Source organism: Capricornis sumatraensis, chromosome 9 (assembly GCF_032405125.1).
Source record: "Capricornis sumatraensis isolate serow.1 chromosome 9, serow.2, whole genome shotgun sequence".
In the NCBI taxonomy this organism is placed as follows: domain Eukaryota; kingdom Metazoa; phylum Chordata; class Mammalia; order Artiodactyla; family Bovidae; genus Capricornis; species Capricornis sumatraensis.
This window is the reverse complement of record NC_091077.1, coordinates 7897654-7925045: the sequence shown is the minus strand read 5'-3', so window position 1 is coordinate 7925045 and position 27392 is coordinate 7897654. Positions and strand designations below refer to the sequence as shown.

Here is a 27392-nt window from a genome sequence, read left to right as displayed (position 1 = left end):
CTTTGTGGGGAGCCAGACACCCTGACCCCTTCTCATCATCCTGCCTCACTCTGGGGTGTTTGGTTTATCTGACCCCCTGGCCGGCTCTCCCATCAGACTGTGAACTCACTCACGGCAGGGGCAGGACCCAGGACGACTGACCCAGTGCCTGAGCGTGGCCTGGAGGAGGGACCAAACCCATGTCTGCTGGCTGAATGACAAGGCTCTAGATGACTCACTCACCTCCAGCCACACATGCTGGGCTGACACAGGGATGGAGGGGATTTCAAACTCCACCAGCCCACCCTGGGACACAGACTCCACGGTGTAGATGTTGTCCTTCGGCGTCAGTTCTGCCCTGATCTGGACGGTCACTCCCTCTGCTGGGCTACCATCCGGGTACGACAGCTCCACCTGGAGTGGGTCACCAAGGAATCAGTATGGTTAGGCTGGTGACACCCCCCAAACTGATCTACAGACTCAGCCCAATCCCCCAGCAGAATCGCACCCAGCTTCCTTGCAGCAATTGACGATTCGATGCTAAAATTCACAGGAAACTGTAAGGGGCCCCAAATAGCCAAAGCAATCCTGTTAAAGAATCAAGAACTCATACATCCAATTTCAAAACTTCTACAAAGGTGCAATAGTGAAGACGCTGCACTTGTTGGAACTGTGAAGACGCTGCACTTGTTGGAACTCGTATGAGGACAGGTGTGAAAACTGATGAATCAGAATCGACGGTCCAGAAATAAGTCCAGCCATCTATAGCCAACTGATTATCAAAAAAGATCAAAATGTGGTGAAGGGGAATCCCCTGGCAGGTTCAGTGGTTAGGGGTCCTCCCTCTCACTGCAGGGGGCACGTGTTCAATCCCTGGTCAGGGAACTAAAATCCCGCATGGCACATGGCATCGCAAAAGAAAAGGATTACAGTCAATTGATTTTTGACAAGGGTGCCAAGACCATTCGATGGGAAAACAACAATTCCTTCAACAAATGGTTCTGGGACAACTGGGTCTCCAAATGCAAAAGAATGAAGCTGAACCCCTACCTTACACCACATGCCAAAATTAACTCGAAATGAATCAGAGACCCAAATGCAATGGCTATAACTACAAAATACTTAGAAGATAACACAGGGGAAAGCTTTTTGGACCTTGGACTTGGTAGAGAAGTCACAAGGCACAAATCACCAGCCATTTACCTGGTGCCACAGCCAGGAAGGAATAGGGAAGCAGTTCCATGTGACTCTTAGACCTCACTCATTCCGGCAGGTAGAAAAGGCAGTCAGAGAGAGGGGTTCAAAAGACATGGATGTTGTGAAGAAATATGATCAGTGGTTCTAGAAAGATCCTGGAGCACCTCTCAGCTGTGCAGGTATCTGGTGATGGGGTGACCAGTTCTGTTCTTCTTCTTTTTATGTGGACCATTTTTAGTCTTTATGGAATTTGTTAATAGTATTGTTTCTGTTTTCTGTTTTGGTTTTGGCCACAAGGCATGTGGGATCTTAGCTCCCCAGCCAGGGACTGAACCCTCACCCCCTGCATTTGAAGGCGGAGTTCTAACCACTGGACTGCCAGGCTATTCCCAGCTCCATTCTTTAATGCAGATATGAAACGAGTGCTGAGTTGCTTCAGTCGTGTCCGACTCTTTGCGACCCTATGGACTGTAGCCTGCCAGGCTCCTCTGTCCATGAGGATTCTCCAGGTGAGAATATTGGAGGGGGTTGCCATGCCCTCCTTCAGGGGATCTTCCCGACGCAGGGATTGAACCCACGTCTCTTGGGTCTCCTGCGTTGGCAGGCGGGTTCTTTACCACTAGCGCCACCTGGGAAGCCCCTCGTGCAGAGAGTGGATAATTTCCTGGGTGTAGGTGAAACACTCCCCTTTCACTGAATGGAGAGCCCCCAGTCCATTCATACATATTCCGTATGGTGCCTTAGCCGGGACCCTCAAATCCAGGGGCACGCGAGCCATGCCTCTGCGTGTGGGACAGAGAGCTGAGGGTGGGGGCTGAGATCTCATCACGGAGGAGGGAAGGGAGGTCCCAGAGCAGAGCAGGAGAAGCAGGAACAACATGAAGACAGGCCTCCAGGATCCTGTGGGTGACCCACGGGACGCAAAAGGGAAGAGGGGTGTGGATACCGGGCAGAGGCAAGGGTCACCCTGGGGTGACACAAGGCTCCACTGGTCTTGCCCTCCCTTCCCCCCAAGTTCCAATTGAAACCAGACGCCCCAGTTCAGCATCTCGAATCTCTATAGTCATCTCAAATTTTACTGTGTAGAAAAACGGTGGAGTGGGTGGAAGGGAGGCAGGGGCTTGTTCTAAATGCCACTCCCTACAAGGGAGCTGAATCAGACTGTCTCAGAGACGGGGGTCTGCCTTTTATGGACTTAGTAGTTAAGTCATCTAGACATAAAGTCAACCCAATTAAGGAAGGCGACACCATCGTGGAACAGATTAAATAAGTGGATACATAGCATCAGGTTTAGCGCTCTAGGTTCGGAAAGGTCTAACTATGCACAGCAAAGAGCTCCTTAACCCCGAGGGCGAAAGGGATTTTCAACCACATCACAGCTGCAGGGCCCATGGAATGCACTGCAGGGGTTACACAGTGGTCCTCAGGCAGGAGGTAGGGTGGGAGGCGGCACAGAGCCTGTGACCTTGACAGGCCCTGCTGGGCACCATGCCTGGGGCTTACCTTCCCCACATAGGACAGCCCCGGCTTAAACTGTTTCCTCGTGTCCTTGGAGTACCGGATGTCCACCAGCTGCCTCTGGACCGGAGTGGAGTCGTCAAAGGCCACCTGATGGCTCCCATCGGCAGCAGTCACCATGGCCCAGATGCTGATGGTGCCCCGGAAGTGCTCGGGGACGTCGGCCGGAATCATGTCCTTCACACAGATGCTGAAGACCTGGGACCCATGGATCTGGAGGTAGGAGACACACAGGTCGTGCTCAGCCGGAGCTGAGCGGCTTTGAGAGATGACTCACAAACACACAGCTCAAGTAGGTGCCCCTCTGGCCGCCTGGAGGACCAGGGGGACACTCGACGACCCATCCATTCTATGCCGTGCATCCCTGCATGGAGGCTGAGTCCCCGGCTGGATATGCATCGTCTTCTAGGAGGAGAGAGGTCGGCTCTTCAGGCAGAAGCTGAAACAACCCCTTGGGCCAGACTGCAAGGTGGGGACTTGAACCCGGTCAGCCACACGCTAGAGCGCTGGTTCCCCTCCCGCGCCCAGGGTGCAGAACCCCCCCCCAATCAACTCCTATCTCAGGACTGCTCCCAGGGGCAAATAATCCATGTCTGTAAACAGCTGTGGAGCAAATTACTCAGTAAAGAGAACGTTAAGACAAGAGCCACCGGGGCAGCTTCTAGGGAGAATGGCTAGGATCACAAGGGCACGAGCACCAGGCACAGAGGAGGTGAGAGGCCACAGTGTCCGCTCCACAGAAGAGAAGCCACAGGGACACAGAGACAGGATGCATCCCGGGGGCAAAGGCACGAGGAAGTTGGTTTGGGTGGAGGCAGAGAGGAGGTGGGGATGACAGGACTCAGAGCCCCAGAATCTCCAGGACTGCTTGTATATGTTGCGTAGTGGCACGCACATCGTGGAGTTGTAAGTTGAAGAAAAATAAAAACCAGATTATGAAATTTTACATGCAAGGGGATGTGAAATTATGTAGCCACTTTAGAAAAAAAAAATCTGGGAGTTCCTCAAACAACTCAATGTAGTCACCACTCAGAGACTGAACATCCAGGTGGAGACTAATTGGAAAAGACCCTGATCCTGCAAAAGATTGAGGGCAGAAGGAGAAGGGAGCAACAGAGGATGAGATGGTTGGAAAGCATCACCAACTCAATGGACATGAGTTTGAACAAACTCTGGCAGACAGTGAAGGACAGAGAAAACCTGGAGTGCTACAGTCTATGGGGTTGCAAAGAGTTGGACATGACTTAGCGACTGAACAAGTATAGGAAAAAATAACTCTGACTCAAGATCTGCAGGCACCAGTGTAGAAAGCCAACCCATTGTCAGCTCTCCATACCCACAAGTTCCACACCCACAGATTCAACCAACTTCGAAGAGTTTCTGTGTGAGGCTGGTTGAATCCTGGGATGCAGAACCTGCAGACATGGGAGAGCCAGCTGTATCTATAAGTCAGACTTGTAAGAAGTCAGACCTCTATCTCTATAGCAACCCAGCAATAACCCCTATTACAATCAGCCCCAAATGGCCAGGACTTAATAACTGACTATTTCCCTGATTTTTGCCCCCACTTCCATCTTAGAAACAATTGCTGTTGTTTAGTCACTAAGTTGTGTCTGATTCTTTGCAACCCCATGGACTGCAGCACACCAGGCTTCCCTGTCCTTCACCATCTCCCAGAGTTTGCTCAAACTCATGTCCATTGAATCGGTGAGCCATCCAACCATCTCGTCCTCTGTCATCTCCTTCTCCTCCTGCCTTCAATCTTTCCCAGCACCATGATCTTTTCTAACGAGTTGGCTCTTCACATCAAGTGGCCAAAGTACTGGAGCTTCAGCTTCAGCATCAGCCTTTCCAGTGAATATTCAGGGTTGATTTCCTTTAGGATTGCCTGGTTTGATCTCTCTGCAGTCCAAGAAACAATTGGAAAAAGTCAAATATGCACCCCTCATGAATTACATTGGATGCCTGCTTCTAGTTACCCACCCATGACTTCCACATGCCAACAGCCTCCCTTCATGGCACATCAGAAGCCTTTTCCCTTTTTCACTATAAATCTTCCCCATTTCTCCACCTGCCTTTTGAGTCTCTGCCAAACACAAGTGATGGTGGCTGACTCCCTTGCTGCAAGCTGTGAATAAAGATCCTTTGTTTGTTCTTATTCCGGTGATCATATTTAATTCAAACCATAGAACTCAGGAATTCCAAACCCAAGAGATACATCACAGAAAAATAAACATGTGTTCCTAGCATTATCCATCAAAAGTCAAGAAGCCGCAATAACTTGTGGGACTGCCCTGGTGGTCCAGTGGTTAAGACTCAGTGTGTCCACTCCAGGGGCATAAATAGTACCTTCTGTATGGATATCTGAATTGCATGTTATGTGAATTATGTCTCAATAAAACTTTTCCTTTCCCTTTACCTACAATAACATCCTAAGAAGAAAGACATCAAAATAGCAGTGCTGGCTATGTCTGCCTATCAGAGGACAAGTCAACTTTATTATTTCTTTTTGATATGTTCTAGCCTCTATGTTCAGCCTGTAAGAATTTTATCATCAGGAAAATTCCCACCATACAAACTGTTCTGGAAGGTAAAATAAAATGGATGATCACAGAGCCGAAGCCAAGAGCAGGCGCTGTGGGAAGGGACCTACTGGGTGACAGCTTGAGGTTCCTGCTCCTCACCTTGGTGGCCCTAAGGATGGGGCGCCCCACCTCCTGGCTGTAGTACCCCACACCATTCACAGTCATGTTGACGGTTAAAGTCCCCGAGACAGGTTTCCCAAAGGTATACCTGGAACAAAAGGACAAAGAGTAGTTAAGTTTCGCAAGCAGGTGCCCAGAGGATAGTGGGGAGGGGTCAGTCTCAAAGGCCCGGAGATCCTCTACACCAAGCCTCATGGCGGACAGAAAAAGAGACCGAGGGTCAGAGAGGAACTCTGGACTCAAAGAAGCCGGGTATGTGAGACAACTGTCGAGGGGGGGCACACGCTGGAGTAAGGCAGAACAGAGGATCGAGCAATCGTAAGCAACAGGAAGGCCTGGCTAGGCTTAAGGGCCCAAGGAGTTCAACTTTGAGCCAGGGATCTGATTTCTTTGAGCTTCTGTTTCCTCACGGAGAATGAGTAAGCCATCTTCTCAAGAATGTAGGTGAAAGACTTAAATGTATGTATGTCACGCCTGATGCAGTGGAGACAACTGCTTACTGGGACACAGAAGCAAGACAGGAGCAAAACTGGAAAGAAAAAAAAAAAAACGCCCAGAATTTTTACAGTATTTTCTGGACTATAAAATGCGCGTGTATCCAGCGCGCCCTTGGATTTTTTTTCAGGGAAGAAGCGCAAAGGAGACGTCTCAGCCACAACCTCCGGCAGGTGGCAGAGCTGGGGCGGGAACACGGCCACGTAGAGCCCTCCCAGGGGACAGAACGGAATAGCGCCTCTTGACACCCTTTGGTTGACCCTCACGTCGAGCTCTGTCAACAGCCTGGTCATTAGAGTCGCAAAGAGTCGGACACAACTGAGCGACTGAACAACAAGCGCTCAAAAATATCCCTCTGGGGTCAGCCCACCCGCCACGGACGCCGTATGCGAGGGGGAAAGCGGCATTGCTGAAGTGGGGTGTGCCCTGCGGAGGGGCGTGCCCTAGGGGCAGGGCGTGTTCTGGGGGTGTGTCCTGGGGGCGGGGCGTGTCCTGGGGCGGGGGGGGGGGGGCTCTTATTGGGGAGGGGCAAGTACCAGGGGAAGAGCAAGTCCAAGGAGGAAAGAATGTGCCCGGAGGAGGTGTGACTCCTAGGGGAGAAGCATGCCTGGGAGGCGGGGCGGGGGTGTCCTGGGTGGGGCGGGCCGTCCTGGGTGGGGCAGGCCCACGGTATGAAAGGCTCGATTATAGTGGCCGCCTCCTTCTCACCTGGCTTGCACAGTGCCGGTTTCACATGTGTCCAGGTCCCGGATATACGCGGGTGGGTCAATAAGAAGCTCAAACTTTGGCAGCACTGAAGGGAGAGAGCAGAGAGGAAGGAGGCAGGGTGGCTTCCATCACCAGAGTGGCTCCAGAAGGATGCTGGAGGTGAAGACAGCAAACTGAACTGCCGGGCCTCACTGCTGACATCACGGGAATCCACACTACACCTTGCTGAGCACCGGCAGCTCTCTGGGGATTTTGTGGGCCACATTTACTTTCCATCTTTGAGGGACCAACACGCTGTTTTTCTCAGGGGACCATATCTCATCAGTTTTAGGCCATCTGCATTGAGTGTAGCCAATTCCAGCCCTTCCCAGGGGTGCAGCAGTAGCCAGGCTTCTGGACCAGTTATGGGCATCCTAAGGGTGCTTGTGGCTGGAGACAGTCCCTCTCTGCTGCCCTGGGCACACCCGCCCATCTCATCACCTTGCTCAGCCCACAGAGACATGGACACCGGGGAGCAGAACAGAGAGAACATGAAGACTCTGGTCCTTAGAGCTTGTTACCTGAGCCTGTAAAGCCCTTTTCTTGTGCTCACTGAGTCTGCACCAGGCTTCCGTTGCTTGCAACTTATAACCCTCTCCTGTATGGCTTTTCCTTTCAAGACCTTCTTCATGAAAGGAAGAGAAACCCTTGATCCCCTAAGGGAGAATTTAAGCAAGAATTTAATTTAAGAATTTAAGAAGCCACAGTATGTGACTCTGGCCCAGGTGCACTCCCCGGCTCTTGTTCCTTAATGACTCTCTTAGCCTCAGTTACACCATCTGTAAAATAGAGATACCTCATAGGTTCAGGATGAGAATGAAAGAAGAAAAGGAAATGACAGGCTTAAAAAGGAAGGCCATTCTGACACATGCTGCAACATGGATGAACCCTGAGGCATTATGCTCCATGAGATAAGTCATTCACAAAAGGACCAATATTATGATTCTGCTTATATGAGGTCACATAATTTACCATGATTTATTTTGAAAGGACATGACAGTGTCCTTCTCTGGTGGTCCAGTGGTTAAGACTGTGCTTCAAAGGCTGGAGGTGAGGTTTCAATCCCTGGTTGGTGATCAAAGATCCCACATGCCATGTGGCGTGGCCAAAAAAAAAAAAAATCATAAGAAGGATATGAGAGGGGCTTCCCTGGTGGCTCAGTGGTAAAGAATCCGCCTGCCAATGCAGGAGACACAGGTTCGATCTCTGATGCGGGTAGATCCCACATGCTGCGGAGCAACTAAGCTCACGTGCTACAACTACTGAGCCTGTGCTCTAGAGCCTGGGAGCCACGGCTACTGAGCCCATGTACTGCAGCTACTGAGCCCGCATGCCCTGGAGCCCGTGTTCAGCAACAAGCGAAGCCACAATGAGAAGCCCAGGCACCGCAACTGGAGAGGAGCCCCTGCTCATCCCAACCAGAGAAGAGCCCGCGTGCAGCAAGGAAGACCCGGCACAGCCACAGATAAATAACACATAAAAAGACACGACAAAGGCCCGGCCCCCTTCGCGCCTGCCCCGACTGAGCCCCCAGTAAATGAGGCTCCTGCCGTCTCCTCTTCCTTATTATCTGTGTCGTCACTGGGACTGTGGATCCCCCAGGTCTGAAATCTTAAGAGCCTAAGATTCTCCAACTTACCATACTTCTGAACTTCAAAGGACCTGTTGTACACGTGGCCTTGCATTTCGACAAAAACGAACCATTCTCCGAGTACCGGCTGGTCAGACAAGGGGAAGGTCATGTTGGTGATGCCTGTGTGAAGAGAGACTCCCCCTCATCCTGGGGCAATTGCGTGGGCAGAAAGCCCAGCATCCGGTGGTGAGGTGCCCTGGGAACCTGGCCTCTCCCCCTCCCCGCACGGCCCCTCAGGGAAGCTCAAGGCCACCCCGAAGCTGGCACGGGTTTGTGCAGAGCCAGCACCTCCTCCATAGACTAAGTTGGGGAAGCAGGGAGAGGCCGCACTTAGGGTTCCTGGGGGAGCCCTGAGGCCAAAGCCAAGTGCAAACCATGAGCCAAATGAACCAGGGAAACAGGCCACCCAGCTGCTCCACTCTGCTCCACCTGAGTCATTCCCTCGGGGACAGAGGGTCGCACAAGCCCTGTTCCTACTCGGCAGCCTTCCCCAGGCATCTCAGAATCAAGAAGAGGGACATGGAGAGGGGTCAAGGCCAGGCCAGGGGATCTGGAGGTGTGTGTGATGTTGCACCAACCACCAGGACGCACCATGTTGGCTGGAGGCCCATACTCTGCGTTTGACTCACAGAGGACTCAGGGCTCTGCCGTGTTTATGCGTCTCCCAGGTGGAGGTGTACAACTGTTCACAGTCTCCCCAAATCCCTGCTACACTTCCGTTAGGGCCAAAGCACAAAAGGAGATGTCAGTTACATGGCCCTTGTGGTCACAGGCATGCGTGCCTGCTGAGTCGCTCAGTTGTGTCTGACTCTTTTACAGCCCCATGGACTATAGCCTGCCACGCTCCTCTGACCATGGGATTTCCCCGGCAAGAATACTGGAGAGGGTTGCCATTTCCTTCTCCAGGAGATCACTGTCATAGAGAAAGAAAAAAAAAAAAAAAGCCAGTTCCTCAGCCAAAGCAAAGCCTTCTGACTCCTAGCTGGAAAAGAAACGTCTTGTGTTGGGTGGAGGGTGAAGACGAGGAAGATCTGTAGCGGGAAGAAGGGAGGGGTGCCAACAAACAAGGCCCTGATATTCCAGAAAGGTCCCAATTTATGGGAGGAGCCTCAGTTGGGATCCCAGAGACAGAAAGGTGGGCAGAGGGTCCCATGCTCCAGGAAAGGCGTGGCAGGTGTCGAGGCAGAGCACATCCTATTTTCCTGGAAGCTTTATCACATCTGCCACCCAAAGGTGCAGCCCCCAAACCACAGAAGGAATGAGAAGAGAGATGTACCACAGCACAAGGGCTCCAAGTGTCTCCATTCCATCATCCGCGAGCCTCGGGGGTCCTGCAAGATGACACACACAATAAGCTCAGGTCAGCCCACGTGTGCCTGGCACGCACGAGGACCTTCCAAGCCCCTCTCTAGGACAGGACACGCGTCAAGGCAGGTCCCAAGATTAGCTATTTATGACGAGCAAACGGAAGCTCGGGGCATAGAAGGGACATGTCTGAAGACAAGAGGCCAGAAGAGGTCATCCTGACTCCCCATCTAGGGAGGTGCTTGAAAATCGACAGAGATGGGCAGACGCGCACTCAGCTTATCCCAGGGTTGAGTCAGGGACAGGGCTGGACCCGGTCTCAGCCTGTGGGGCACCGGGGCAGGCAGGGATCAACCCAGAGGGGGAGTAGTGCACAAAGACAGACCAGGTCTTGCAGAGAGTAGGCTGTTCCCAAGCCAGAGCTGCAGAGGGGCAGGACACTCACCAGGATGTAAGCTTCCAGCTGCAAATGAGACAGACAGAGGCCATAAGCAAGCCCTCCTGAAAGACCGGCGCCCTCTGTACATGCTGAGTGTTCATCCCTTGGGACAGGCTCAGGTGCCGTAATGGGTTGAATGATGCCCCCTACTCCTCCCCAAATTCAAATGTGATGTCCTCAGCCTCAATTCTCAGAACGAGTCTATATTTGGAGATGGGTCTTTATGGTGGAGATTTCAAGGTCCCTAGCATAGGTCCTGGGCTCTCCTGGTGGCTCAGTGGCAAAGAATCCGCATGCCAATGCAGGAGACGTAGGTTCAACCCCTGGATGGGGAAGGAAATAGCAACCCACTCCAGGATTCTTGCCTGGAAAACCCCGTGGAAGAGCCTGTTGGGCTACAGTCCATGGGGTCACAAAGGGGAAGACACAACTGAGTGACTAAACAGTGACAAAGCATAGGTCCCAATCCAACAGGACTTGTGTCATAAGAAAGGAAAACTTGGAAACAGATGGGAATGAAGGGAGGGCAAAACAAAGACAAAGAGAGAAGATGTCCAGTTACAAGCCTAGGAGGGAGGCCTGGAAGAGATTCTTCACTCACGGTCCTTGCTGTTGTTGTTCAGACGCTCAGTCGTGTCTCTCTGCGGCCCCATGAACTGCAGCACGCCAGGCTGCCCTGTCCTTCACTATCTCCCAGAGTTTGCTCAAGTTCATGTCCATTGAGTCAATGATGCTACTATCTAACCATCTCATCCTCTGCTGCTCTCTTCCCTTGCCTTCAGTCTTTCCCAGCATCAGGGTCTTTTCCAATGAGTTGGCTCTTCATGTCAGGAGACCAAAGTATTGGAGCTTTAGCTTCAGCATCAGTCCTTGCAATGAATATTCAGGGTTGATTTCCTTTAGGATTGACTGGTTTGATCTCCATGCAATCCAAGGAACTCTCAAGAGTCTTCTCCAGCACCATAATTGCAAAGCGTCAGTTCTGTGCTCAGCCTTCTTTATGTCCAGTTCTTACATCACATGGCTCTTGGAAGGAATCAATTCTACTCACACCCTGATCTTAGACTTCTAGCCTCCAGAACTGGGAAAGAATGCATTTCTGCCCTGTAAGTCGCCCAGCAAGCTCACGCGGTTGCCAATGGCAATGAGGGTGGCTGAGCCCCATTTAGTGGTCTCTGTTCTTTGCTCCTGATCACAGCCCTGCCCTCCCTCGCAGACTCCTCCTCCACACCCCAACAAGGACAACTCCTCCAAGCAGCCCTCGCAGGTGGCAATTGGGTTGTTTCTAGGGATGCGATGTTCCTTTAAGGCCTGGGATGCACGCTTTTATCTCTGAACCTCCAGCACCAGCCTGGAGTCTGGCTTCCAGCTGGTGCCCATCATTGCCAAACTGAACACGCCACACTGGCTCCAGGGAAGGACAACTGCTTGCACACCTGTGCCCCCTGAACCCAACGACACGTTCTGCTGGGTCCCATGCGTGGCTGACACTGTGCACGTGGATACAGCCCCATCAGCTCGGGGGTGTCCATATCAGAGGCACCGGGAACCTTTGCACTTTGAATTCAATGTCCTGTGATTTATCCTTCTTGGACTTCACCCAGTTCAGGCCCTCAACCAACCTCCAGAGAAAAACAGGCAGCTGCCCGTATGGAGGACCACTGGCGACCGTGGGGAACTCTGGAGGAAGCACTTCCACTAACGCCCTTGCCCCTCTCTGTCACACAGACCTCCCTCCTGGCTCCCCTAGCGGATGTGGAACCCTGGGAAGAAATCAAGAATGCAGGTAGAAATTGGAAGAGGCAGGAGGAAGGCAAGTTGTAGATGATGGCCCTGGCCAGGCTGGACCCCGGTGGGTGAGTCTGGGCACATGGTTTTAGAAGCCGATCTCACCTTTTCGCTGGTGGGCCTCAGGTCTGGGGTGACGGTGAAGATGCTGATGAGCACTGGAAGAAAGGAGAGAGGGGTGTGGCAGCTCCCATCCACAGCCGGCCCTCCCCCCGCAGCCCACGCTGGCCACCCACCTCGGTGCTTGGGTCTGTACACCGGCTTGTCAGTCTGAATGAATACGGAGGCTCCCCGGCTGTCCACGGTCACCGAAGTTTGGTTGTGGAAGAGGGAGCCCTCCTCCACCCGCCAGTCACGGCCCCACACCTTCAGGAGGGCCTGGCCCCGGAGGCCCGTGGGTACCTGCAGGCAGAGCATGGAGCTTTGGGCAGGGAGTGTCACCCTGGAAGGGATCCAGGTATTGAGTAAGCAGGATGGAGGTCTAAGTCAGGGGAGCACACCCAGGGGTGATTGTTCCCCCCCAGGGAACACTTGGCAGTTTCTGGAGACATTTTTAGGTGTCATAGTTGCAGGGAGTGGGTGCTACTGGTGTCTGGTGGGTGAAGGTCAGGGATGCTGTTCAAGACCCTGAGATGCAGAGGACGGCCCCACAGCAAGGAATGATCCGGCCCCAAATGTCAGCGCTACCAAGACTGAGAAATGCTGGTCCACCTTGACATGACAGGCCTTCTCTCCTGGCACTGCAAGCTTGCAAAAACATTCTTAGCCCTGTAGAATTAGCCTTGGAGTTACCATAAGGGCTATGTAGAACATCCTACCCAAATACAGTCCTCGCTGGTGAGTTGGAAAGAGGTGGCGATGGAGACCCCAGCCCCTTCGTTTACACGTATGCTGACTCCTTGTGACCCCACGGACTGTGACCTGCCAGGCCCCTGGAAATGGGTTGCCATTTCCTTCTCCAGGGGATCTTCCCGACCTAGGGACCAGACCCATGTCACCCGCATTGGTGGGCAGCTTCTTTACCACTGATCCACCTGGGAAGCTTCGTATGTATAAATACGTGGTACATCACATAGTTTTTATATGTCATATATATAAATAATGTATGTGTCTCTGCTTTGTCTCACCACACACACATTATCCAATCCCATTTATATGAAATGTCCAGGGCAGGCTAATCCATAGAGACAGAAAGCAGGTCAGTGGGCACCAGGGGCTGGAGGGAGCTGGGAAGTGGTGATAGCAAATGGGGATGGGGTTTCCTTTTAGGGTGACAAAATAGTTCCCTACCCTGGAACTAGATGGGGGTGGGGATCGCACAACACTGTGATGTGCTAAACGCCACTGAACTGTCCACTTTCAGACGGTTAAAGTAGGGGGATTCCCTGATGGTCCAGTGGTTAGAACTTGGTGCTGTCACTGCCAAGGGCCCGGGTTCAATCTCTGGTCCAGAAACTAAGATCCCACAGGTCTCACAGCATGGCCAAAAAAACAAAAAAAATTTTTTAATAATAAATTAAACAGTTAAAGTGGTTAAAAAAATTATTTTTTGCCACCTTAGACAGATAAAACAATAATAACAAAGCTCCACTGCAGTCTTAAGGATTTGCCCAGGAGTTCACATTTTTCTTGGGCAAAATTTCCAACGTTCTAGGGATGGAAGCCTCCCTATATAATGCCTTTTTTTTTTTAAGTAATGAGCGGAACAGCCATGCATGTGAGTCGTAACCTATAGAAGCCCCTTTTGTGGTTAAAGCGAACGAAAGTCATGGCTCCCCGGGTGTGGCCAAGCACCGTGTATGCGATGCCGGGTGGGCAGCCAGCGGCCAGCAGTCCACACTGTGAGCCACACGAACCACCAGTCCCTAAGACCATCCAAACGCGGGGTGTTCCTCTTGTGGTTGTCAGCAGCCCCGTGTGGTCCCTCAAAGGGTGAAAAGACCCTTGTCACCATCACTGGGAACCCCTCTAAGTGGACTGCTGAATTATCGGACCATCCTCACGCCAGTGTGCCCACCTGGTGGATGAGGGCGAGGTGTGGCAGGGCCTTCTGCGTTCCTCCAGCGCCTTTCTCAGGCTGCCCCTCTTGTCTGCTGTGAACATCATCTGAGACACCCTCCCTGCCTGCCCACCTGCCACCCTCAGGAGGCCGCACCTCAGGACGGTTGGGTCCCTCCTAACAGCAGTTGATCTTCAGGACCAACCCGAGGATAATCCTCTCGCTCTGACCCCAAAATCCTTACCTGCTTCTGTTTCTGGAAACCTCTCAGCACTGGCCAAAGACCTTCATGCAACGAGGGAAGATTCTCAGGCCACCCAGGGGAGTGGGCATGGACAGGTAGGAGGGAGCTGGTGGGGGATGTCGGGGGGCTGTGTGCCAACAGGTGCAGGGACCAAGAAGCTGCCCCTGAGAACAGAAAGGATCAAATGTGACCCTTGGGGACATGCAGTGAACCTGCCCCAGGTCTCGAAAGCCACAGAGCCACCATTTTCATTTAAAATCTCAACTTTAAGAGGCAGGCTTCCCTGGTGGCTCAGACAATAAAGAATCTGCCTGCAATGCAGGAGACCCAAGTTCAATCTCTGGGTTGGGAAGACCCCCTGGAGAAGGGAATGGCACCCTACTCCAGTATTCTTGCCTGGAGAATTCCATGGACAGAGGAGGCTGGTGGGCTACAGTCCATGGGGTTGCAGAGTCAGACATGACTGAGCGACTAACACTTTCACTACCTGCCAACCACCAGAGGTCTTTCTAGAATGTTCTAAACTGAGTTGATCCCCTTCCCCACCCCTGACCTCCATCATTCACCTTCACTCCTTCAGCATCAGTGACAGCCAAGGACTTGGGGCTGAGATCCAAGGAGGGGAGACGGCCAGGCAAAGCTGGTGCTGTGCCTCCAGCTGAGGGTGAAGGTTGGGGGCCTGGGGTCCGGCTAAAGCACAAGGCTCCCTGAGACTGCCTACCCGCAGCCTGAGGAGGGCTGTGTGGAGGAGCCAGTTCTACCGCAGGCCTGTCCACCACCCAGATTAACGCCCAGCACCCCGCCCCTCCAGGCCAGGGAGGCCGGTGGGGCTCTGGGTGTGGGTCCCAGACTCCCAGACTCCGTGGGCATGCAAAACTCATCCTGGGAGAGAAGCCACCAGACTCACTGGACCCTCTGAGTTTCCAGCACATCATAGTGCCGATGAGTGATCACGACTATAAAGACACGATACACAACAGACCCCATGGATGGTGGTGACAGGCACCAGGTTCCTCTCTGAAATGGAAACCACCCGATGCAGAGGAATTCGGGTCATGGCCGATTCCACAGACGGGGGATCTAACTCCCACTATTTATTGGGGCTCTTAGCTGGCTCCACTCCGGGCCACTGGCTGCCTTACTTTGCCTCCTTCCTGTCCCAGGACCTTTGCACTGGCTATTCGCTCCACCTGGAATGCCCTCCCCCACATGTCGCTTCCTGCCAGTTTCAGCTCAGAAGGGCCCTCCTGCCATATAAAATGTGATTCTAGATTCTGCCCCGACTCCTCAGCATCCTCTTTCCCTGACATATTTTAAAATAAAACAGGACACTTGCTAGTCTCTGAAGTGATCACATTTATGTAATTGGGGGCTTCCTGTCTGACCCACCCCTTTACCCACCACCAGTGAGGCTGGAGGCTGAGAGCAAGGAATGTGTCCAACTTCATGCTTGGGATTTAATGGGTCTTGGTTACACAGATGCATGGGTTAAGTCTGAAAAACTGGAATACAACATCACGAGGTTTTAGGCATGTTTGCCTGAAAGTCCCATTAAAGACCTCTTATTGCCATCCTCACTGCACAGGTGAGAAGACGAGGCACAGACTGGGCAGGTTACCCAGTGGTAACCCTGGGTCCCACAGCACTGGTTTCTAAAATGTGTCCCTGGAAGCACTCAGGTCCCCAAGGCAGGCAGGGCAGGGGGGGTGGGTGGGGTAATGGGTGGAAGGGGCAGGTCCAACACCCACAGGAGCAGCTTCTCTCATGTCTGCTGCCCAGACGGTGTTTCCACAGAGCAGACTTTCTCAACCTCAGAACTACTGATGTTTAGGACTGAGTCATCCTCTGCAGGGGTGGGGATGGGAGCGTCTGTCTCTCTAAGGTGTTGAGCAGCATCTCTGGCCTCCACCCAGGATCTAGCCTGTGAAGAGTGCCTTCTTAAGTGCCGTTGGGCAGTCAGGGACAGCACATAATCTTAACCCTGTCAGGACAGCCTTGCTTTCTTTCTTTTTTTCTAAGGAGTAGTATGCTTTACTAACGGGCCTCCCAGGTGCCGCTAGTGGCAAAGAACCTGCCTGCAAATGCAGCAATTGTGACAGGCTCGGGTTCAATCCCTGGGTTGGGAAGATCCCCTGGAGGAGGGCATGGAAACCCACTCCAGTATTCTTGCCTGGAGACCCCATGGGCGGAGGAGCCTGGTGGGATACGGTCCATAGCATCACAAAGAGCTGGACACGACTGAAGCAACTTAGCAAGCACACATGCTTTATTAAAAGTACTTCTCTAAATAAAATATACAAGGCTTCCTTTTTTTTTCCTAAGTAGTTCATCTATCAGTGGATATGACAGCCCCACTTGCTGATTCAAAAGAAGCAGATCTGCTCACAGGAAGCCAGCAAGGGTGGCTCTAGCCTATTTATCCTGAGCTTTCCAAATGCTGACGTCTGGCTGGTTCATTCTCAGTAGAGGGGCCGTCCTGTGCATTTTAGAATGTTGACCAGCATCTCTGGTCTCTACTCCTTAGAAGCCAGTAGCAACCCCCATTCCTGCTCCCCAAGTTGTGAAAACCAAAATTGTCTTGGGACATTGCAAGCATCAGCCCCCTCCACCTGGAGGGAACTCTAGAGAAAGAATTCTATTCTAACATTAACAATAGAGCAGGAAGAAAACTGCCCCATGGCAACGAGACGCTAATGATGCATCCCATACCTTGGAAGAGGAATCGCCTAGGACTTCGTTATAATAACTGGGGAAGGGCACAGGGGAGGGGCCATTATAATTGAGAACAAGTCTCTATTTAGCCCATCCTTTCAGGACTCCTTGGAGCATCTGGTAAGCGTTAAGGATGAGCTAACCCAGAAAATGCCGACAATTTCAAGGCTTACGATCGCCTTGAAATCCAAGGACTCAAGTTAAAAAGTCCATGTCAGAGAATGACCTACATGCAGTTTGATATGTCAAATAATTTTAAAATAATAATATTCTGTGTCAACAAGGCTGCAGGAAATCTGATCTCTAATGTATAGCCGGTGATGCCGCGCACACACACTGCTGAGTCTTCTAAGACAAAACAGGACCCAGCAAGAGCCTTGGATCCTGATCTGATAGTTCTTCTTTCGGGGTGTTCAGCCTAAGGCAGGCATCCAGAAAGTTAATATAGTTTCATGCACAAATATGCTCTCAACTTTTGGATTACATTATCAAAATCCTGAAAACAAGAAAAAAAATCTAAGCATGTACAACTGTGTGTGTGAGGGCGGGGGGTGTTAGTAAATTAGTATATAAAAGAGACGCAGTGGGATGCTATTTACAATAGGAGGCAAATTATAATTATAGGGATGTGGAAACATGGAAGTATGTTTATGCAACATGTTGAGAGAAAATAGCAGGGAAGACAACAGACCCTTTAATTGCGACTATGAAAGAAAATGTCTTTATGTGAACAAAGATTTATGGGAAACATAAAAATGTAAAAAGCAGGAGGCATGAGATTATGGGTGGGTTTTCTCCTTTTCTAATCTTTCTTTCCCTTTGTTATTTATTTTTAACATCACCATTAATGATTTTTCTCACAACGCATGCAACTTCTCTTGTTCCATTCCAACTCAATTCTTTATTCCCAAGGGAGGGCTTCTGATTTTAAAAATTCACAGGCTTACCTTGAGTTTGAGGGTTCCTTTATCTAAAATATGAAAATAAAATGAAAACAGTTACATCAGGAGCTGTGTTTTTCTGCCCCCTTGAGACGCAGCCTTACAAACAAGGGTTTTCTCAACCCAGAGGGACTTTCTGTGGACAAACACACACCCTGGGTCATGCTGGTCTGGCCTGGGCTGGGTTGGGACTGGCAGAAATGAGAGGTTTCCTCCAAGCTGGCGAGTACTGAAGACCAGAGGAGATGGACAAAGCCGAGCTATTCAGGGGAAGGTTGGCCAGCCTGCATACTTAATTCACTGCACCCCGGCCCTTGCCCAAGGTAAGCTGTGAAGGGAGCAAAGAGAAAACTCCATGGGAGAGGACCAAGGAGAGGGTGGAGAGAGAGGAGTCTGAGGTCCCCAGTGGACCTTACTCCAATGCATCTAACTAGACTCCCATCAACCTCTCTCTTCTACCCAAATGACTCATTTGTTGTCTGACACTTGTCTGGGCTCTCTGGCCTCTAGGACTAGCTGGAATCTACTGGTTTTGCCTTCCAGTGTCCATTCTCTGCTTTCTTGGAGGAGCCAACTGCCCAGCTCCTAGTGGGGCACTGCTCATCTCTCCTGAGGCTCTATGCAAATCTACACAAGATCTCCTCTTAGTTATAGCAATTTGTTTAGGGTTGAGCATATGGCCTAAAATGGGCCAATCAGCATGGTCCACCTGGTCACAGGGATTGGGTCTGAGTTGAGCACATGACCCAAAATGGGCCAATCAGCATAGACCTTCCCTCTGGTCACAGGGATTGGTTCAGGATTGAGCACATGACCCAACCTGGGCCAATTAGAGGGAATCCCAGAAGTTTCCCAGAGATTCTGGAACTGCTAGTCCCCCGGAGCTTTGGGGAGTAACAGGTACCTCCAGAAGTAGAGCCAGGAGGCTGGCCCACTGATGCCAAAGGACTTTTCCAGTTACGAAGAGCCCATAAACTCTCTGTGCTGACAAAGTGTTAGTCACTCAGTTGTGTCCGACTCTTTGCAATCCCATAGACTGTAGCCCACCAGGCTCCTTGGTGGCGACCACAGTAAAGAATCTGTCTGCAATGCAGGAGACCCAGGTTGGATCCCTGGGTCAGGAAGATCCCCTGGAAAAGGGAATGGCAACCCACTCCAGTATTCTTGCCTGGAGACTTCCATAGACAGAAGAGCCCGGTGGGCTACAGTCCATGGGGTTGCAAAAGGCCAGATACGACTGAGCGACTGAAGCCAGCCGGATTTGGGTTTCAGGATTGGCCCCTGGAGTCAGGACAGCCTGCACTCCTTCCCCGCTCCCCTGGGAAACAGGGGCTGCCTTATTGGCCTTGGAGACCTGACATCCTCTCTCGGTATCTCCTGTGGCCGCACCTCATTCTGTATGATGAATGAGTTACCTGCTCAGCTAGACTTTAGGCCCTGTGGCTGGAACCTGCTCTCCACACCTCTGTCCAGGGGGCCAGCAACACTGTTATCTGCAGTTTACGGAGGAAAGTAGAGCAGCAACTGACTAAGGGGCCTAAACGCAACTCAGTGGCAGGCTGGCTGTGAGCCAGGTCTGAATCCAACATCTCAGGGGTGCTAGAAGCTCACAAAAAGGTCTGAAAAGGTCACAGGTTCCCTCTGGGCCCTCTCCACCTCCAGCCAAAGCTGACTTGAAAGGGTGCCCAACTCTACCCAGATGGGCACCCACTGAACCTGAGCTGCTGAGGAACAAGCACCTTGATTTTCCAGACTGGACAGGGGACTGCCCCTCCTGGGCCTTACTCTCTCCATCTGTAAAGTGGGGAGAAGACAACCTGCCCTCCTTCCCCTGACGGTGTTCCGGGGCAGAGTGGGAAGAAGCCGACGCTGCCTGATCCCTTAAGGCCACTCTGCAGAGGGAGAAGAAGGCCCCATCAGGCACCCCAGGGACCTACCCTGGATGGCTCCCTGGCTCTGCGCCACTGCCTTGCCCAGGGCTACCAGCTGAGCCTGGACCATGACTTCCCTGGGGGAGTTAAAGATGGTCACACTGATGGCTTCCTCCACTCCGGAGCGGAAGACAGAGGGTGCAGCGATCAAATAGCCCCTGCGGAAGAGGAGAACGTCAGTGAAAGCCGAAGGCTTCTGACCCATTCCTAGTCTCAGGGTCACCTGGCTGAATTAGGGTGCAACCTGGGTGGACTCCCACCTAAGCCTGACCACACCCTGATGGCACTGTCACTTTATGGGTCTATGTCCCCTACCAACCTGTGAACTCCTTAAGGCTTGTTCACCTCTGACGTCTCCCCTAGTAGTTAAGAATCCAGTTTCTCCGGATCTACCTAGCACCATACTCCCTCTTTGATCTCGACATCTCAGCCTCTGGACTTTTTTTCTCAGCTTCTTCTGCCACAGGACCTTTGTGCATGCCGCACCCACAAGCTAAAATATTCTCCCCCGGAGGCTCAGTAACTGGCAGGATCCCACAGGGTCAAAACCACCCCAAGAGAAGTGGTAACATCTCTCATTTACAGAGTCAGAAATTAAGCCCCAGAGAAGCCAAATCACGAGCCTAAGTCAGTGAGAGATTAGGATACAAAACCAGGCAGCTCTAGAACGTAGTGGAAAGAAGCAAGGAGCCACTTGCGACACAAAACTAGTGTTGAACTAGTATAAGAATAAGACCCTGAACACAAACTAAATGGCCTGGAACAGGAAAAGCACCGTGAACAGTGAAATCAAAACAGTTCTCTCTTTCTGAAAAGTCCTCAGTTTGACCGAGGACTTTTCTGGAAGAAAGGTGTCCTTATCCTGTTTTCCAGATGGGAAAGCTAACGTTGCAGATGGAGAAGGAACACCCACCAGATCGCACAGCCAGGCGGGCTCTCTTAGGGCACCTGACCTGGAGGCCTAGCTCCTCCCCACCTCCTGCTATTTTGCAGCATTTGCTGGAAAATCACAAAGGCTCATCCGAAACCACACGACCCGCTCCTGCTGCAATGGCAAACGCTGAGAGCCTGGCAGCACAATCCCAACGGTGCAGAACTATAGCCAGCAGGGACTCACCCGGTGACCCAGTGATTAACAATCTGCCTTCCAATGCAGGGAACGTGGATTCGATCCCCGGCTGGGGAACTGGGACCCCACATGTCCTAGGGCAACTAATTAGAGACACCTGCCATTTGCCACAACTAGAAAACCCTGCGTGTTGCAATGAAGCTCCTGCCTGCTGCAAAGCAGCTATGCTCCAATATAAGTCAAAAAACAAAAATAAAAAACCCTACAGGTACCAGAAGGAAACAGGAAAAAGGGGAAAACAGTGGGCCAAACATTGAGATCAGGAGAGATTTTCTATTTCTCAAGATCTTTTTTGGGAAAAAACCTCAGGTCCACACACAGAAAGAGGCATTTAGACTCTTACCACACACCACACGGGCTTCCCTGGTAGCTCAGACAGTAAGGAATCTGCCTGCAATGCAAGAGACCTGGGTTCCATCCCTGGGTGGGGAAGATCCCCTGGAGGAGGGCATGGCAACTTGCTCCAGTATTCTTGTCTGAAGAATTCCATGAACAGAGGAGCCTGGCGGGCTACAGGCCATAGAGTCGCAAAGAGTCAGACATGACTGAGCAAACTCTTTCACATACTACATGCTAAGGGGTCCGTGGAGACATGTACTATATACATGTACATACTATAGTACATGTACTGTAGGACTCTGGCACCGAAAAGTGTGTGCAAAGACCCTACTTTCGTGGGTGCACTGCCCAGCAGTGAATGGACCTAGTAATGACCCTGGGGTCCCATGATCTGTTTGACCTCAGCACCAAGAAGTACCTGCAATGGCTGGGCTCCTGTGCGCAGTGTTCGGCCTCAGCCGTGGACAGAGCATGCCCTGATCCTGTGGATAGAGCTGTGGCAGCTGGAGCATGCAGTGCCCCTGGGTTTCACGGATGTTTTGTCCAGATCCAGCACTGATGGCCATGTGTACTGACCCCACATCCCATATGTCCTATCTGACTCCAGCACCGCACAGAGCATGCAGTGATACTGGCATGGACAGGGGCTGTCTCGAGCTTCATATGTGATGGGCAGCACCTGGCTCCAGCACTGACCAGCAGGTGCAGTGACCGTGGTCTGGCCTCAGCAGTGCACAAGGGCATGCGATGGTCCTGAGTTATGATCCTGAGTACGGTACAGTTATGTACCGTCTGGAGCACAGTCACCCCAGGTGTGGACTATCTAACTCCAGTGTGGACTGTCACCTGTGTGTCCTGTCCCACTGCCATCTGGGAATACGGCCACCTTCAGGACAGAGTGTGTCCAGCTCCCAGACGACTCCCAGGCCCTCTCACACGGCACCTGCTGAGTGTGGAAGAGCACTTGAGCAATTTGCCTGTTCATTTTCCTTGGGACTTCTTTTTTTTGGGGGGAGGGGACTTCTTTTTTTTTTAATGTTTATTATCTATTTATTTGGCTGCATTGGGTCTTAATTGTGGCACTCAGGATCTAGTTCCATGACCAGGGATCAAACCCAGGCCCCCTGCATTGGGAGCATGGACTCGTAGCCACTGGACCACCAGGGAAGTCCCTCCTTGCACACTTCTAAACCCCTTATCCAGATCTGAGTTAGCATCTTCACCCAAAGGTGCAAAGAACCTGACGGAACTAGATTAACTTTCCCTGTGCCTCAGGAGTTGCAACTGATGAAGCGTTTGCCCGTCGATCCCTATCTCCCTGATATGCCCTGACAGCTGGGCTGATCCTGGCTTCTCATCCATTGCTCTTGGAAGGTCCCATCCTGAGAAAGGTGGTATTTGGCAAAGCGTAGACAGTACAGATCTTACAACAGTATGCAAACCCACGGAGCTTTCTGGCACCAGGCATTGCTGCTGCTGCTGCCGCCAAGTTGCTTTAGCCGTGTCCGACTCTGTGCAACCCCACAGATAGCAGCCCACCAGGCTCCCCCGTCCCTGGGATTCTCCAGGCAAGAACACTGGAGTGGGTTGCCATTTCCTTCTCCAATGCATGAAAGTGAAAAGTCAAAGTGAAGTCGCTCAGTCGTGTCCAACTCTTAGTGACCCCATGGACTGCAGCCCACCAGGCTCCTCCGTCCATGGGGTTTTCCAGACAAGAGTACTGGAGTGGGGTGCCATTGCCTTCTCCAGCACCAGGCATTCCTCACACAAAAATCACATGGATCAGAGAAGCAGATATCTGGGGCTATTCCTAAAATGGGATCCTTTGGGCTGATGGGTCACAGCTCTGGCTTATAGCCAGAACTAATCTGGAACCCCAGGTTGGTCACTGCATGTCTCCCATGAGGCTCCATTCCTCTCACAGTAGGTAAGATCCGCCCCCCTCCCCCCCCCCCCAAGGGAAACTTTAGTCAGAGGCGAGCATTCCTGAGAATGGTTTAAAGCTCTGCAACTCGGGGACTCTGAGCTTGGTCCTTAGAAGGCGGGGTCTCTCATGGAGGGCAGGGTCATGCTTCGCAGTGGAGGGCTGTCCTGTGCATAGTAACATCCCTGCCTTCAACCCAGTAGATTCCAACAGCATATCTCCCTCTAGATGGTGGTGGTGGTGGTTTAGTCACTAAGTTGCATCCGACTCTTGCAACCCCATGGACTGAGGCCCACCAGGCTCCCATGTCCACGTGACTTCCCAGGCAAGAATACTGGAGTGGGTAGCCATTTCTTTCTCCAGGGGATCTTCCTCACCCAGGGACTGAACCTGGGTCTCCCAGGTGGTGCTAGCGGTAAAGAACCTGCTTGCCTAATGCAGGAGACATAAGAGATGCGGGTTCCATGTCTGGGCTGGGAAGATTCCCTGGAGGAGGGCATGGCGATTCACTCCAGCATTCTCGCCTGGAGAATCCCCATGGACGGAGAAGGCTGGTGGGCAGCAGTCCATGCGGTCGCCAAGAGTCGAATATGACTGAAGCGACTTAGCATGCAGGCACACTCCTGCGTTTCAGGCTGATTCTTTACCAACTCAGGCAGGTACTAGGGAAGCCCTCCCTCTTGATGTGACAACCCAAAATACCCCTGGACGTTGCTGAATGACCCCAGGGAGACAAAAATCGCCCCTCAGCTGGAAACGGCTATCCTAAAGGAGCAAGCTTTGCAAGCATCAGGTCAAAAGTTTGCTGGGTTCCAATTTCACGGGGCCCAAGGGAGGTAATCCCAAGGCTCGAATTGCAGTTTGGTGTCTTACTTTTCAAAGCCTTGAATCAGAGGAGGAGCACTGGAGGTGCCCCCGCCCACCTCGGCTCACTGTTGACCTGTTTTCTGGGAACTCCTATACAAGCGCTGTTTGAACAAGGCTCATAAAGGCAGGGCTGGACTAAAGGCTGAGCCTGGGCAGCTGGAGGCAGGCTCCCTGAGCCCACAACCCCCCGCAGGGCTCACCCAAACTTGGCAGGTCTGGGACTAGTCCCTGTGAAGCCAACTCATGGGCAATTCTCCTTAGCAGCTAGTGAATTCCCCTCCTCACTGTGTCGGCTCACCAGAAGTAAACTTCAAGAAAAATGTGGAAGCAAAACAAACACTTCCTCCCCCTGAGCCACGCCCTCCCAAGGAAAACGAACAGTAGGTCTCTCCTTCCATTTCTCAGCCAAGATACGCACCTCTTACCTTCAAGCAACGGATAACTTGAAATTGCCACCCAAGAAGCCAGCTCTGGTCACACCAAGGGGGCGAGGTGAGATAGGGATGGCCTCTCCGCCTTAGCTCTGGGGAGTCCCAGGACCTTCCCGGGGGCGCTTCTGAAGTCTCAGGCTGCCCCTTTTCCAGTCCTACTCGTGGGGCTAGCGGGGGTCAAGACTCAGGTCCCGCCCAGCTCGGAGGCTGTGTGGCCTTGGACAGGTCGCTGAACCTCTCTGAGCCAGACCCCGCGTCCCCCACCCCGAGAAGGCAGCCAGCCTTCTCTCGCCCCGGGGCTACTCACGGGGCCTGGGGCTGCTCAGCGCGCACGCCGTCCCGCGGCGACAGCAGCAGCAGCAAGAGCCGGAGCAGCGGCCCGAGCTGGGCGCCCCACATTTTCCGGCTCCGCGGGGGCGCCGCGCCGGGGGAGGGGGCCTGGCCGGGGCCAGGCCAGGGCCGGGGTCCGAGCGCGGCGGTGCCCGCTTCGCCGCCGGGGGCCCTTTGTTCGCAGCCCCCGCGCCGTGCGCCTGGCGCCATGCGCCCCCACTCAGCGCCCGGCCAGGCTGGGGCAGCCGGCGACCAGCCCCCTCCCCGGACCCGCCTCGTCCCCAGGCCCGCCCCTGCCCGGACCCGCCCCGCTCACCCCCTCCCGGTCTCCGGCCCCGCCCCCTCTCCGGACCCATCCGCCCACCCACCGACTCTCCCCGTCTCTCCTGGGACCCTCCCCGCCCTCTACCCGGATGCACCCCAAGACCTAGCCCATTCTGTCCCCCTCATCGGACCTGACCTGTCCTCCTCGTCGCACCCCCCGACTCAGCCCCGTTCTCTCTCCGGACGCGCCCCCTCCCTGGATGTCTCCCTTTCTACTGCCTCCCCGCATCCCCCTACCCCAGGGACCAGCCCCGCCGCACCCCACGCGGGGGCCGCCGTGTCTCCGGGCCCCTGCACCCCACACCCTGCAGGGCCCCCCACCTGCCCCTGCCTTGACCGGGCAACCTGTTCAGTGTGCACACAGGAGGGGCTGAGCTCTGGGGAAACTGAGGCCGGCCAAGGGAGGAAACTTCCAGACCTGCAGCTGCCTCCAGACATCAGCCTGTTGGTCCTTTCCCCACCTCCTCCATCCACAGATGCCCTAGACCAGGCCCCTCCCTCTCTGGGCTTCACTTTCCCCTCTGGCAAACAGCAGGGGTGAGCGGGGACCCCCTCCTTCTCTGAGAGCAGGGTGCCCCCTCCTGCCCCTCCCAGGGTGCCCTCACTGTTGTAGTTCCTCTGCCTGGGGCACTTCCCTTTCATACCATACCCAAGGTCTGCAAACTTTTCCAGGCGTCTCTCTAAGCGGGACCCCTGCAGCTGTCAGGACCTTACTTCTAGTACTCTAGAACTGACCACGTGCCCCTCCTGCCCCAAATCCTCCAGGCTCTCGGTTTATCGAGGCCAAGAAGTCCAAACCAGGGGTTGCCCTGGTGGCTCCCACCTCGCCCGAGTTCCTGGATGCCCTGTGCCACCCTGTGCAGACCCCCACTGCTTGCAGACCCCCACTGCTCTTTCCCTTTGTCTCCGCTTTTGCCTGCCTGACTCCTGCGGCTTCCAGAAGCTTCCCTTGCACCCTCCCTGCCCCCCAGGCATAGTGGGTCCTCCAGGCAGTCTGTCCCACCAGTCCATTCCACAAGCCTTGGTCACCCGGTGAGCACCAAGAGGGCAGGCAGTGGGGGCTTCAGGAGAGGTAGGACCTGCTGCCGCGGATGGTGGAAGGGGCTGTGCAGGGGCCAGAATGGACCAGAGGGCGAAAGGGGCAGCAGCAACGCTGAGAGACCAGGAGGAGTTGCCCGCCTCCTGTCCCAGCCACGCTGGCACCAAGCAGGGCCATCTAGTGAAATCCTTTTAATTCACATCTGCCCACCCCTCCACACCTCCCCTGGCGTGTGTGCTAAGTCACTTCAGTCCTGTCCGACTCTTTGCGACCCTATGGACTGTAGCCTGCAAGGCTCTTCTGTCCCTGGGATTTCCCAGGCAAGGATACTGGAGCAGGGTAGTCATGCCCTCCTCCGGGGGATCTTCCTGACCCAGAGATTGAACCAGAGTCTCCTGAGACTCCTGCATTGCAGGCGGATTCTCTAGCACTGCGCCAGCCATCCGGGGAAGCCCACGCCTTCCCCTTCTCCTCCATAAACCAGGCTCCTCTCCCCAGTCTTGAGGCCAGCCTCCTGCCCCTCCATGTGCTCCCTCCTCCACTGGGCTCTGGTCACACACGCCTCTGGGGCTCCATGGACCCTAAACTCACTGCCACCACCACCCCACCCAGCCTAGGTGCCCGCTGCCCCTTCTTCCTGGGGTCTTCTTCCTCCTGGCATCCCATAGCCACCTGTCCTCCTTCCACCTTCAGGGGGACCTCTACCGTCCCTCCTTCCCAGACTGCCTGTCCCATAAGGCCTCAGATTTCAGGTACTGCCTATGCAGGTCCCCCAAAGCAGAGCTGAGTTCACTGCTCTCGCCGTATCTGGCCCCCACTTGGCAAGAGAGGCTATACCCCACCTGGCTGCTTTCCCTGGCAGCCAAACCAGCTGCCCCCCACCCAATCTTAGCTAGCAGACTTCTCTTTCTTGGTTTTCTCTCTCTTTTTTTGGCCACACCACCTGACTTTTAGGATCTTAGTTTCCTGATCAGGGAATATGCCCACAGCAGTGAAAGTGCAGAGTCCCAACCACTGGACAGCCAGGGAATCCCCTCACTTTATTATCCAGATAAGCTGATCATGCCCTCCTGAGGAAAGCAGGGGCACCCCGCCCTCTTGTTACTGCGAAGCCTGCCTCCCACAGCCTCTGGCGGTCCACTCAGTTCCCAAGCGCAACCCCCACGTGGTCCTGCATGACTGGCTGTGTCTTCCCTCCACCCCGCCCAGAGCTGTGAATATGCGTAACTAACAGACTGCTCTCCATCTCACCTGTTCAGTGTTGGGTGTTTCGTGTTTGGCTGCCTTATACTATTTAGCGTGAGGCATCCTCTGTCGGCAGAGACATCACTTTGCCGACAAAGGTCCATATAGTTAAAGCTGTGGTTTTTCCAGTA

At 53.3% G+C, this 27392-nt stretch overlaps 1 protein-coding gene across 1 annotated transcript in view; it reads right to left on the bottom strand.

The window, feature by feature from the left end:
• Positions 1–24722, bottom strand: part of CPAMD8 (C3 and PZP like alpha-2-macroglobulin domain containing 8) — a 93754-nt gene extending 69032 nt beyond the window's left edge. Inside the window, exons 1-12 of the mRNA XM_068980059.1 lie at positions 24631–24722; positions 19640–19791; positions 17709–17731; positions 12043–12208; positions 11912–11964; positions 10025–10042; positions 9551–9605; positions 8281–8394; positions 6603–6687; positions 5379–5487; positions 2680–2907; positions 223–393 (exon numbers count right to left, since the gene is read on the bottom strand). Coding sequence (XP_068836160.1) covers positions 223–393; positions 2680–2907; positions 5379–5487; positions 6603–6687; positions 8281–8394; positions 9551–9605; positions 10025–10042; positions 11912–11964; positions 12043–12208; positions 17709–17731; positions 19640–19791; positions 24631–24722 — 1266 coding nt within the window. The remainder of the gene's footprint in view (positions 1–222; positions 394–2679; positions 2908–5378; positions 5488–6602; positions 6688–8280; positions 8395–9550; positions 9606–10024; positions 10043–11911; positions 11965–12042; positions 12209–17708; positions 17732–19639; positions 19792–24630) is intronic.
• Positions 24723–27392: the final 2670 nt, after the last annotated feature.